At 43.6% G+C, this 13,807-nt stretch overlaps 1 protein-coding gene across 1 annotated transcript; it reads left to right on the top strand.

The window, feature by feature from the left end:
- Window positions 1-2,285: 2,285 nt before the first annotated feature.
- On the top strand, window positions 2,286-6,563 carry LOC114042852 (thioredoxin-interacting protein). The gene is made up of 8 exons (XM_027861598.1): window positions 2,286-2,901; window positions 3,339-3,411; window positions 3,518-3,665; window positions 4,061-4,163; window positions 4,277-4,533; window positions 4,646-4,802; window positions 4,919-5,064; window positions 5,191-6,563. The coding sequence occupies exons 1-8, from the start codon at window positions 2,652-2,654 to the stop codon at window positions 5,224-5,226; spliced, it is 1,170 nt and encodes a 389-aa protein (XP_027717399.1). The 5' UTR covers window positions 2,286-2,651; the 3' UTR covers window positions 5,227-6,563.
- The last annotated feature ends 7,244 nt before the right edge of the window (window positions 6,564-13,807 follow it).

Raw genomic sequence — 13,807 nt, forward strand, 5'->3', positions numbered from 1 at the left:
AGAAAGATACCCAGGACAAGAGAGATTTACTGTAAGACATGGAAAAAGAGTTGGATTTGGCATTTCATGGTTATGGCCAGGTAAATACCAGTGTTTAACCTTCTCCAAGAAGTCTATAATTAATACCACAGCTTCAATTACTCTGTATCCCTTCTTTACCTTCAATACTCGTGTGCACAATAATTAAACATAAATCTGGTGTATTTTATGAGTTTTTATGTTGTTCCCCCCTCCCTTTTTGTCCATTCTCTACTATCAAAGAGCAAATCTCTCAGAGTTAAGGACTGTGAAACATCATTCTAAGATTCTACATGGCCTGGGAGCTCAATCAATGCTCTTCACTGACACAAACACCCCATACTTTGTTAGGTAACTGTACAACACAGTGCTACTTCTAACCCACACACCCACTGAGATCGAGATGTACCCAGGGCTAATTCTGTTCTTTCTTACCAATTGAGTCATCAAACCTCATCCTGGAACTTTCTCATGTTGGATTGTAATTTGCTAGCCTGAGGGTGTTATCATTGTTGGGGTGCGAGAGGAAGAAAGTCCTTAATGTCACCGAAAAAAATAGTGGAGGGAGTGGGGTTCCATTCATTCTACTGCCCATGTATATGTTCTCAAGCTTTTGGATATCACCATCCTTTTTTCACTAGGAGGACTGAAGCAAATTTTTAAATATCCACAAATAGATAAGACAGGGAGCCAAAGAAAGAAAGGTAAGATGCACAGCATCTAAAAATAAAAGTTCTAATTATAACAGGATTTTTGGCCTTAGTAGGACTAATTTTTAATAGTCATCTCCTAAGATTTTATGGCCAACTCACTCAGGGAGGGAAAGGGAAAAACCCATCTGACAGGGATCCAAATTAAGGCTCCTGAAAGCATAGTACACAATAGGATATTAGCTAGACCTTCTGGAGACTTCGAAACCCTGCTTCCTCCTCTCTTCATTTCTTCATTTTCTAAAGACTTTTGGAAAAAGTAATAATACTCAAACATATTTAAAAACAAAATACTCTGTTGTGCTTATCTTCCGACCATGAGCTGAGACATTGACCTGGTCAAAAACAAGCTTTTCTCCATGATTTTGAGGGGTATTTTTTAGGGCTGCGGGAGAGGGTGTGGAGAACAGAGAGTGCCAGCTGGCTCAGAGAGAGCTCAGTCAGGAATTATAGATGGGGAGCACTAAGAAGGGTGGAGTATCCTATGGTTTTGTAAGGTGTAAAGCAGGAAATGAAGGACTGGTTAAGCAGATGCTTTAAGATATGCACAATATAATCACTGTATTCCTCAAAGGGGTGATGAGGTACATGGGGTGCATAAACAATGTGTCCCCTGCTCTACAGGGAAAGAAGATGAAGAGATGAAGGGGATAAGCAGAGCAGGATGTAAACACACCCTTCTTATTTCCGTTCCAAAAAGAACAGGGTGGTTGAAGAGGGGAGGGGGAGGTGGGCAGGAAGAAAAGAGAAAAGGTGAGAAAGGGAAATGATCAGTATGAGGCAGAAATTCAGACTCCTTGGAAGCCAGGAGTGAATAAGGCAGTGAGGGAAAGTGGAGTGAGAAAACTCACTCCTACAACTTCCAATTTGGGGATCCAGATTGAAGAGAAGGTTGACAAACACCAGTGACACCCCCTCTTTTTTTTCCTCTAAGAAAAAAAGGCAATTTTCTTGGGAGGGTTTGACTGAAAAATTAATTCTCCCCCCCTCCCATCCCTAATCCCCAACCTTCAATTCTCTATTTAATTGAGAACTTTCTAGAGTTTCTATGGGAATGCCTTTCATGAAAGTCACTTAAATTTCGAGACAGGAGACAATAGCAAATAACTTGGGACTTGAGGAGCCTGAGAAAGGTTTGGCTATCCCAAAATCATTCTCAAGTACTGAAGTCAGGCATACAATGCCCCCTGAGACACTTTTCCCCTTTCACCCCAAAACGCCAATCTCTGACATCAACACCCGCCCTCCGACTTCCATCAGAACGCTGATAGGCTTAGGGCAAAAACCTAGCCCTCCTTTCATTTGTCTCAAGGGACGTCGTTCAAGAACCCCCTCCGCCCCCTCCTTCCTCGGAGGAAATCGAGCACAACAACCGTTTCCCCGCCAGAGGCACACTGTGTCCACGCGCTCCAGGCCGCATTCTGATTGGCGGTATCCCCGGTAAACAAGGGAAAGGCAGCCAATGGGAAGATTGTGCACGAGGACAGCACGAGCCACCTCGTAGGCCCTCGCGTGGCCCAGACAGCCAGAGCCCTATATAGGGCTGTTTCCGCCTGTTCGTTGAGTCAGTTCTTAGAGTTCTGCGGGCTGCCCTGTGTTTTCTCGGTCTCCGAGATTTTGGGGAGGGGGTTTCCTCAAAGCTACTTTTGGCCCGAGACAGAAAGGCTTTCTTTCTCTTGGGAAGTCTCTTTGCTTTAGCGAGAAGCCTTACATTTTCTATCTTTTCTACTTTTTAAAAGTTAGTAAAGGCTGATTTTGGAGAAGGGGCTCTTAGACTTCTTAGAACAAAATTGGCAAGCCCGTAAGCCAACAAACTCGCGCAGACCAGGGAGAACGAAATATTCTCCACTTAACCAAAAAGGTTTGACACTCGAGAGAGACCCATTCGTTGTCTCCCTTGTCCGAGAAAACCAAGCCCCAGCTATGGTGATGTTCAAGAAAACCAAGTCTTTCGAGGTGGTCTTCAGCGACCCCGACAAGGTCTACTGCAGTGGGGAGAAGGTGGCCGGCCGGGTGGAGGTGGAGGTGTGCGAGGTGACCCGGGTCAAGGCCGTGAGGATCCTGGCTTTCGGAGTGGCCAAAGTCCTGTGGCTGCAGGGCTCCCAGCAGTGCAAGCAGGTGTTGGAGTACCTGCGTTACGAGGACACGCTCCTCCTGGAAGACCAGCCCCCAGGTAAGGGGACTCGCCCTCCTCCAGAGCTGGGGCGCGGCGGGGGAAGCAGCCGAGCCCCAGCTGTTAAGAAAGGGAGCCTTGGGGGAGACCATTCATTAGCTTGGTGGGAGAGGGCTGAATCTTTGTCCTTGCATCAGGCAAAATGGGTATTATCCCCAGCCTGCTGTGTGCTGTGATACTTTGAACGGGGGAGGGTGCTTAACTAAAACTTAAATATTAGAGATGAAAATAGTCATAGTTCCCTTTGGTTTGAGGGTCGGAGCTCAAGGCTTTGGGCTTCTTGACCCAGACCAAAATTATTAACCTTCTTTCCCTTTGGGAGATTGAAGTGCCATGGTTAGTTTCAGAAAATGTAGCCACTGTTTAGTCATTTCTGCATTTAAAATAAGATTTAGTAATTCTAATGGTGGATTTTTTTTTTCCTTCTCTCCCTGAAGCTAATGATGAGTCTGTGATTCTGAGACCTGGAAACAAGTATGTGTACAAGTTTGGCTTTGAACTTCCTCAAGGGTAGGTGTTAGCTACACCGTTCTCTTCTTTAAAACCTCCCTTCCCTTAAGCATCCTGTTTCTTGATGAGTAATCTAAAAGGAATTGTTCCCTTTATTCCACGATAGGCCTCTGGGAACCTCATTCAAGGGGAAGTATGGCTCCGTAGACTATTGGGTAAAGGCTTTCCTAGACCGCCCCAGACAGCCAACTCAAGAAACCAAGAAGCACTTTGAGGTGATGGACCTAGTAGATGTCAACACTCCTGATTTGATGGTAAGCTTACCCCATAGGCTTAAGTTCTGGGTTGTGGGAGATCTTAAGAGGCAGGACCCTACCTCAAGGTTTATACTGAAAATAAGAATCTGGTCTTTACCTTAAAATGAAAGGGGATAAAAAGTTAACTCTTAAAGGAAAGCAGGGAGCAATAGTCTCACTACATCCTACAAAACCTTGTTATCATGACCATTGTCAAAGAAATGTTCAAGCAGAGCTTAGAGGAGAATATAATTATAGTAGGGAATGATAAGACGAGTCTTATCTTATATTACATAATATTGGACTAGAGTCCTGCAGGAGATAGAGGTCCTCATAATCAAAAGCAGGAGCCATCTTTACTTGGCACTTCTCAGGAACTTTAACAAAGATTTCTTTTATTTTATCCTATTCAGGCACCTGTGTCTGCTAAGAAGGAGGAAAAAGTTTCTTGCCTGTTTATTCCTGATGGGAAGGTATCTGTCTCTGCCCGGATTGACCGCAAAGGATTTTGCGAAGGTAAGAGAAATCTGGGCTTGGGAGAGGCAGGTATCATAGAGTTGGAGAAGGGTTGTGGACTATAAATCATCAACTATACAATCTTTAATAACAAAAATCATTTATTTTGTCAGGTGATGAAATCTCCATCAATGCTGACTTTGAGAACACGTGTTCCCGAATTGTTGTGCCCAAGGCTGCTATTGTTGCCCGCCACACTTACCTTGCCAATGGCCAGACCAAGGTGTTGACCCAAAAGCTGTCTTCTGTTCGAGGCAACCATATCATTTCTGGCACCTGCGAATCATGGCGTGGCAAAAGCCTTCGTGTACAGAAGATTAAACCCTCCATCCTCGGCTGCAACATCCTTCGTGTTGAATACTCATTATTGGTGAGTGAGTGAGGCTCTCTCTGGGATTAGGGTGAATCAGTCTTTGAAGCAAGCAGTATTGCATTGTCATGGCTCTCTGGTATAACAGAAACAATTTTTCTTTTCCCTGTAGATCTATGTCAGTGTCCCTGGATCTAAGAAAGTCATCCTTGACCTGCCTCTAGTCATTGGCAGCAAGTCAGGACTCAGTAGTCGGACATCCAGCATGGCTAGCCGAACCAGCTCTGAAATGAGTTGGGTGGATCTAAATATCCCTGACACCCCAGAAGGTGAGCCAAAGTAGTCTTCCCCTTCACCCCCACCCTGTCCTTTTCCCATTAAAGATTCCCTGGAAATCAGAAGTAGGTTGGCTGGGTTGTTGATTGTGTCCATTTTCTCTCTGCAGCACCTCCTTGCTACATGGATATTATTCCTGAAGATCACAGGCTAGAGAGCCCTACCACTCCTCTCCTTGATGATAGCTCTCTGGACAGCCCCATCTTTATGTATGCATCCGAGTTCAAGTTTATGCCTCCACCCACTTACACTGAGGTGAGAATTATTACCCTTATTGAATGAGGGTGGGGAGGGATGCTCCTAACTTAAATATTCTTCTGACTCCCCCACTTCCCTCCCACCTTCTAAATCTAAAACCACCTTTCCTTTTGCCCCTTCCAGGTGGATCCCTGTATTGTCAACAACAACGTGCAATGAATGTACCAAAGAAGAGAAGCAGCTGTTTATCTACCTGTTTCTTTCTGTCTCTCCTGGACTGCTTTTTCAGCGGCATGACCAGTCTCCGCCCACCATTGGGGATGGGTTCACTTTAACCTCTGTCTCCCTTATGTTAGGAGATCAGCAGGCAGTCATCTCCTAAAACGGATGCCAAAGTGCATCCACTCTCTCAGCCAGTCTTGCTGTTGTGTCCTAGAAGGTGTTTGCTGGTTTGTGGGAGGTTTGGACTCTGTTGTGACCTGTTTCCTCAGAATTCTCCTGTACTATGAGGGGTTTTCAGTAGTTTGGATCAGGGTTGGGATGGCCTCTAGATTGGTCTTCCCAGGAACTCTGGGGAGGGTGGGGTATTGATTACAATCACAAAAAGTTGGCTTCTGGGAACCTGCTTTTGTGCCATGCCAGGCAAAAGCGATTGAATAATCTGGGAAAGATTTTATAGAAATAATGGCCAAAATTTTGGTGGGAAGAGTCTTCCTGAAATCAGTGTAGCCCTTCCCACGTATCCACTGTAATGTATGTTTAAAGGTGCTCCCTGTTCTGGTAGAAATATTTCCTGATGAGAAAGGGAAGTGATCTACACTATACTTCTCAGATGACACATTATCCTTGTTTCAATGCAAAGGCAAACAGACCCCTTGAGGAGGGAGGCTGGTGAAAGCCTGTGGCTAAGCACTTTGTTCTTCCTCTTATGAGGTTTTCTTAAGAATTTGGATTCAGTGTTGGTAAGAGGGGGAGAGCACAAAATATCTTCAAAACTCCCTTCGAGTTCATTCTGAAGTATTGTTCTTAGCACTTTTATTATCTTGTTTTCTGTTGGGAATTTTCCTCCTAGTCCCTAAGCATTCAACTAAAATGGTCTGCTGGGGTGTGTAAGGGAAAATTAATGATAACAATAAAATGATGATTCTTGTTATTACCAGTAGCTTCCTGAGGGCAGACTGAATAATACTGATAATGGTAGTTATTAGGGAGGGTCCTTCCAGTTCCAGCACAGCAAACTGAAAAAAGAGACTACCAAAAACACTCCAAAGCTGGGATCATACTGCCAAATAACCTCTTAGGAAGCAAATCAGAATCGGGCGGGTTTCCCACCTCTGAACACACTCCCAGTGTTGAGGAGTTTTGAACAACTTCTTTCTCCCCTTAGCCCTCGGCACTTAATGAATCAACCTAAGCAATCGGCACTTTCTCTACTGTCTTGTGTCAAAGCACTGAGTCTCATTCTTATCTGTGAACTGTACAACTAGAAAATGGACTGAAAGTGGTTTTGGTTTGGTTTTTTAAAATATGTATCTTTTTGTATGTTAAAATTTATATTTTGTACTTTTTATCAGATATTTTCTACTCCTTGGAGGAGGTCTTTTTTTTTTTAAATAAAAATAAAAATTTTTCAACATAGAAGTTTTCCGTTTTCCTTGGGTCGAAGTTTTTTGGAGGAATTAAAAAAAAAAGTATTTGGAGTATTTGGTTTCTATACTCCAATCTTTAAACACTGTTCTGGAGATTGTCCCAGCTATTGACTGGAATAATTGAGTAGCGGGTTTGAAAGTATGGGTGACCCTATCTATATACAGTACTAACTTTTTTAAAAATTAAAAGCTATGTTGTTCAGCTACAAATCAACAAATACCCTTATAATTGTTTGCGAAAAGGAAGGGCCAAGTGTTTTTGTTAGTACTACTTTGAACCATTCTCTTTGCCAATGGTTCTGAACCATTTTAAATATGAGAATGATTTCTGAGAAATCAGAATGAGGTTTCCAATTTTAGACCACTACATAATATTTATGTAATTATGGTGGTTGAGATAATGACAAAAAAACTGAATCTTTTTGCGTTCACAATAAGGACATTAATGCAAATGTGTGCAAGACAATTCAGTATCGAACATTTGCTCATAATAAGATGGGCCTCTTACAATAACTTAGAACCATGATTCTACACCATAGTAACAACTTTGACCATTCCTGGGTCTCAATTTTGTGAAATGAAATGTATTTTAATGGTTTAAAATAGACCTGAATTGTGGGTCTTCTGTCAGACTGGTAGAAAGGAGTCATTAGGTCTGGATTTTTCTTTTTTGATTCTTTAGTAAGCTTCTTCCCTCAGAAATTAGGGGGACTTGGGGGCTGGGTCTTTTAAAGAACCAGAAGACAAGTCTTGAGTGGATTGCAACCCCAAGCCCCTTGGTGTGTTCTTCCTCTTCACCTGTGCTACCTTTGATCTTTTCCCATCAGGGTGTTAGTATACTGTTTCTCTTATTTCTGGAAGAAAGATTTAGGATGTGGGAACTGAGGGGATGTGCTGAGGTCAATGGAGACTAGATTCTGCCAGACTTTGGTTTTGACCAATTATATTTTCACATGATAATCCTGGTCAAGGACCCCCTATTCTAAGGCTAACCCTTCTTAATCCCATCTAAAAACTATAAACTGCAAATAACAATAGAAATGAGCTGGGGAGATAGATAGCTTCATAGGTCAATTTCCTTCTCTGTCTCTGTCTCAACCTTTCTCCTTGTGTATCCATTGATTCCTGTCACCACAGAGCTACCTGAGAGTGTCCCTCCATATCTCCACCCTCAGGTAGCCAGTGGCTCCTCCCCGTTCATTTGTGACCATAGAACTAGGTGAGAGTTGATGGAAAAATCTTTTCTGTAATTTGTTTTCCAGGGACTAGAGGGGAGGGGCAAGGACAAGAGCAGGACATAGGGTGTGCACCTGACCTGGGACAAGAAGTACATGTAATATGTGAGCCCAAGTGTTACGTATACAGACTCCTTGCATAGCTAGAGAATGGAAAAAATTCAGACCAATGAGTTCACTGAGATGGTCATAGGGTCTTAGAGTCAGGAGCACCTGGGCTCAAAACACCTCTGTCAAGGACTGTGTGACCCTGGACAAGTTAAATAATCTCTCTACACCAGCCAACTCTAAGACTGTAAATAATCAATAGGTTGCAGGATAGAATAAAGTATTTGCAAAGAGATTTGCAAACATTAAAAGGCTATATAAATGCTATTACATCATTTGAAGGAGATCCACTTGGTGAGTGTCTTATATTGTTAAAATCACCAATCCAGACCAAAGTGTTCCACTGTTCTGAGGTGGTCTGGATCATGTCCAGAGCATTTTTTCCCAGTTCTGGGCACCCGATTTTAAGAAGGACATCGATAAACCAAAGAGCATCCAGAAAAGGGAAACCTGAATAGGTTAAGGACATGGATAAAATGCCAAAGAGAAGGACATCTTGAAGGAACTAACAATTATCAGCTTGGAAAAGAAAAGACTTACGAGAGACACAGGCCACAGAAGCATTCATTAACAGCCTCAAGAAACCTTAGAAATCACCTAGTTCAACCAACTCATTTTACAGATGAGGAAACCAAGGCCTAGGGAGGTAATAAGATTTGTCCAAGGTCTCACAGGTAGCAGATGGAGGATCTGAAGGGCCTCTGACTTCTGGTGCAGTGATTTTTCAATAGCACTGTGATACTTAAGAAGTACCCTAGTTTGTTTTTATGGATAAGAGAACCTAGGCCCTGACAATAGCTGCTCTTCCAAGAGTGGGTTTTTTTGAGAAAATTTAAAGGGTTGTCATGTGTCAGACTCACTCTGCTTAGCCCCAGAGGTCAGAATTATAAATGATGAGCAGAAGTTGCAAAGAGGAAATTTCAGATTGGGTGCAAGAAGATACCTCCAGACAGGGCTATCCAAAAATAGGACAGGCTGCCTCAGGAGATGACGGGCTCTTCCCTTGCTCTCGGTCTTCAGAAAGCTCAGTCATCACCTGTCAGGTATGCTATAAGCAGGGATTCCTGTAAAGTTACAGCTTGGATTGTATGGGTTCTGAGGTCCTTTTCCAAATCTGAGAGCCTATGCTTCTGTGATTCTGTCCATTGGAAATGGGAGATGGAGAGAAGGAAAAGCCATGATTTATGGATTCCCTCCCAGCCAATGCCTGTTATCTGTGGAAGGAAATAGAGAAATTCAGCTGTTTCACTGGAGGATGGTCCCTCCCAAAAAATATCAAAGGCCTTCAAAGACGTTTCCTTTTCCCTCCTGCACAGAGGTCATTTCCCCTACTCCTCAAAAAGAAGTGTTTTCCCTCGAAGACTCCTCTACTTTGCTGCTACCCAATACTACTACAGCTGCCTTCACTTGATGGGGATAGTTCATTTCAAGTTCAAGTTCAAGTTGAAGGTATTCAAAGAAGAGAGGTCCTCTTTCCCTCCCAGTACTGCCTCTTGCCACTTCCCACGAATTTTGAACTGTAAAGCACCAGTAACATGGTCCTATGAGAGGACTCCACTGAGAAATGATTCATCCTGTGCAAAGAGCACTGTGCTTAGAGTCATAGGATTGAAGTTTGAATCTGGCTCTCACCTGTGTGAGCTTGGAAAAGTCCATGAACCTCTCTGCATCTTAGTTACCTCATCTTTAGAATGAAGGGTTTACATGACCTCCAAGATAACTTCCAGATCGAGATTTATAATATTTTTAATCTCTCAAACCCAACTTGGTGAAGTGGGTGGGGAATGAGGAGAGAACCAGATCAGATCGTTTCCCCCTTCTTTCTCCTCATGTTCCCTGAGATGAAGGGCTTGGATGACCTCCAAGATCACTTTCAGATCTAGATTTGTAGTACTTTAATCTCTTAAACTTAGTTTAGTGAAGTGCCTCATATTCCCTGATGTCTCTGCAAAGGGATTGGGGATAGGATTATGAAACTCTGAAAAGGGACTTAAGGGAGAACCACCTTCTCCATGATAGCCCTAGAAGGTGAGCTCAGAGACTGTGTGTATTCACAGACTCCTGGGGTGTCCCATGGTGCAGATCTAGAAAGGGGAGAATGATGTAACTCTATGGATCTGTTATGTATGAGACCCTGAGGAGGAAGAACTAGAATGGCCAGGTCCCTTCTCAACCAAGACTCTTATCTGAGGAAGGAAAAGGGAAGACTCAGCTGTTTCCACAGGGGAAGCTCAGCCTTCCCATAAATCATAAAAGACTTTCAAATAAACTTCCCTTTCCTACTCACAGCCCTTCCTCTCCACAATCCAAAAGATTTCCCCTTGCACAAGTTTCTCCCACCTCTTCACTCCAATTACAAACTAACTCCAGCTGCTCTTTCATTTTTTCCCCAAGAAGTTACTCAAGAAAGAGAATCCCTTTCCCCCTTCCTAAAGTCCTCCTGAAATTTTCTCAAGCCTTTTCAATTTTAAGGCATTGGCAAAATGTTCACTGCCTGTTAAGAAGACTCAGTTGAAAGAATATATCTTTTCATCACTTCTAGATAGTCTTGGTGAAGTGGGTGAGGAAAGAGGAGAAAGACCTGACTGAGAAATTCTGAATTGGAAGGAAAGAGAAACAGATGATTCTATTAGGTTTCTTGAATTCCTGGATAACTCTGGACCAGTGTGATCCAGAAGGTGATAGGGGAGCCACCTCCTCCATGCAGATCTCTGTTACCCTAGCCAAAAGTGATCTCTCCTTCCTATGAATTAACTAACATCACACAACATTATTCAACTCATACTCTGTGCCAGGCCCTGTGTGAGGTGCAGGAGATGCACAAAAGAATTAAACAACCCCTACTCACTAGGGAACTTGGCTTGTACCTATTCTGGGATAATAGGATTGTAAACTGGAAATCTATTGAAGCCAAGCAAGGATTCCAACCCAAATCCCCTGACTCTAAACCTCAGGTTTTCACTACCCCAACACTGCCTTGCCCCTTTCACCTTCTCCTTTCTATTATATTTCTTCAGATATTTACTAGATTAAATTAGTAAATCCCTTGACCACAGAGACCACATTATTCATCTTTGGATCCCTAACAGCACCTGGATAATTGTTGGCATAGAGTAGGTTTAATACATGTTTTGAATTGAAATTAATTTAATTGACTTGGTCTGACTTGAACTAAATTGAAGAGAGAAAAGAAGGGGAGTAGCAAGAGGTTAAGAACTTGGGCTAAGGAAAATCTATGGCAGAGAAAGGAGAATGGAGTTGACCAATATATTGTCAGCAAAGGGAGCAGAGAGTGGAAGGTCATGGTCATTTCCTCCAACAACCTCTGGCTAAGGGAAGGGAGGGAAGGGAAGCATTATGGTGGGGTAGAGAAGACTGGGTAAAATGTTGGCTCTGCCAGTAACCTGCTTGTGATCACGGGCAAGTGACTTAAATTCCCAGTTTCCTCATCTGTAAAAGGAGAATAGGAAGAATAATGTTTTCACTACCTCCTCACAGGGTTGTTTATTGTAAATGGTGTAGAAATGTGAGATGCTGTTATTATTAAGTATTGAATTGATTTCCTTGTGGCTTCAGTTGTGTCCTTCCATCCTGGCTTCCCCAGCTGAAAAGTTTCTCCCTAAAGAGGGTGAGAGGTAGGGCTGGGGCATGGGAAGGATAGGTGTCCAGGCAGGCACAGGGCCTGGCTCGTGGTGGGTGCTTAATAAATGCTTGTTGATTGGTTTATTCTGGACCACCCACAGGAAAAGTTTTACTTTTGCCCTCCAAACAGGAGACGTCAGCTCCTGTAGGTGCTACCTTTCCCTTTAATCTCCCTCACTGTACTGGGAGATTTTCCTAAAGTTTAATCTTTCTCCTACTTGTCGAAGGTTAATCTACCTTGCTCTCAAGGGGCAACATAGATTAAATTCCTCTCAAAATTACTTGTACTTCTTTTCGTTTACTTAAGAAGAAAACAAGAATCAAGGAGGCAGAATTATGGTGTGGAAAGGGACCAAGACCTCCCAGCTTCCCAGATCACTGACCCCAGAAGAAGGAGTATGTACTGGGGAGGGGGATCAAGAATAGGGAACTCTCCTGAAACCAAAGAGAGGGAGTACTTGTGGTCTCACTAGGACCTCTCACCACAATCCACTTCCCTAGTAGTGGTGTTATTTGGGGCTGGACTCTAGCATGGCTTAGCCCCACTCCTCAGACTTCTGGGGACCCCACAAGAATATAAATGCATGCTATACACTCCTGGAAATGGAGCTGGGATGATAAATTCCCTTACTATTCCAAATCCCAGGGCAAAGTCATCCACACTATTTAAAGAAATAAAATGTAACACCAAAAAGGAAAGCTATCTACTCAATGGCATTACTCCAGAACTCCATCTCAGGAGAGACTAGACTGAGTGAAGGAGAGGCCTTGGAAGCCAGAGCTAAGAGGCCTTAGCTTACCGAGCTATTCCTGTCCAGTCCTTTGCTAGGCGTTTTATGTAAGGAGAAGGGAATAGATAGAAACTTGTTGTCAACTTGGACTCCACAGACCAACTTATTACCTGAGCATCTCCAAGTAAGGGTGGGTGGGGGGGGAAGAGTTGCAGGGAAAGTTGTTTAATCTCTAAGCCTTCAGGGTGGGGACCCTGCCTCCTCCAGGCCACATGTGGCCTTCTAGGTCCCCTGGTTTGGCCATTTGACTGAGTCCAAGTTTTACAGAACAAATCATTTATTTGTTCTGTGAAGTTTGGATTCAGTCAAAGGGCCGCACTTGAGGACCTAGAGGGTTACATGTGGCCTTGAGGCCACAGGTCCCGCACCTCTGGTTAAGTCATGACCACTTTCGCCTCCTACTGGTCCTCAAATTCCTTGTTAGGTGATTTTGCAACTGATCATTCTCTCCCTCAATGAGTCAAATGGCCAGTAAGCAAGTTCTTGGAAATGTATGGCTGACTGCCCAGCTATGATATCTTTAGTCCCCTAGATAGCTGGAGGGAAGGAAGATTCCAGGGGGAGGGGGAGAGACCTAGGGGTCATGAGAACTGTGCTCCTCTCACCTGGTTGTTGAAGCCAAAAAGCTACTCTGATGTCCCTATTCCATCTAAATTCTGATCACTCACACAGCCATGTTCCCTTCTCCTGGTCCTCCTCTCCTTATATCTGATTCCATTCACACTGATCTTTAATATCCTATCACTCTTTAGCCCCTTGATCCTCAGTTCCCACAATCCATGCTTTCTAGGCCACATCCAACCCCTCAATTGTGAGGGGAAGATACAGTGAGCTTAAGGGGAAAGAGTTGAGAATAAATCTGACCACAGCCCCATCTGGTCCTTCTAGAGTCAGTACATCCCTAATCAGTGGTGATGAGAGCCTTTGTCTCTTCAGTTTCTGTTCCCTGCTCTGCTCTGGACAAGTGGCTCTAGCCTCTCCTGAACCCCACTGCCTCCCTAAATCCCAGTGTATGCATGGAGCAAGAGAGAGGGGATACTTGGGGCAGAGGTTGTGGACACTATGCACTGCTCTTCATTGAGCTGTGGAAGTAGAGGAAAGGTCACTGGAGGGACAAAAGGTTGGAAATAATGACGAAGCCTGGGACCTCGCTTTCAGAAAAACAAGATCACCTGCTAAGTGGTGGGAGTGGATTGCAGGCGGTTCCCAGTATCACTTGTCCTTTTGTCTTTGAAGAAAATCTGGGCATGGAAGCTATATGATTATACTGATTTCCAAGTTGGGGTTTTATTCTCTTTCCCCCACCAAACCAAGCATTGTGGCTTCTCATTTGTGTCCTTTTTCTACACTTTGTCTCTATTGATTGCTAGGGTTT

Source organism: Vombatus ursinus, unplaced genomic scaffold (assembly GCF_900497805.2).
Source record: "Vombatus ursinus unplaced genomic scaffold, bare-nosed wombat genome assembly UNPS02014768.1, whole genome shotgun sequence".
NCBI lineage: Eukaryota > Metazoa > Chordata > Mammalia > Diprotodontia > Vombatidae > Vombatus > Vombatus ursinus.

Bases quoted from the DNA above. Each gene is read 5' to 3' on its own strand.
- LOC114042852 (XM_027861598.1), top strand. From the start codon at position 2,652: ATGGTGATGTTCAAGAAAACCAAGTCTTTCGAGGTGGTCTTCAGCGAC. The intron at 4,164-4,276 runs GTAAGAGAAATC...TTATTTTGTCAG, and splicing joins CCGCAAAGGATTTTGCGAAG to GTGATGAAATCTCCATCAAT. The intron at 4,534-4,645 runs GTGAGTGAGTGA...TTTTCCCTGTAG, and splicing joins GTGTTGAATACTCATTATTG to ATCTATGTCAGTGTCCCTGG.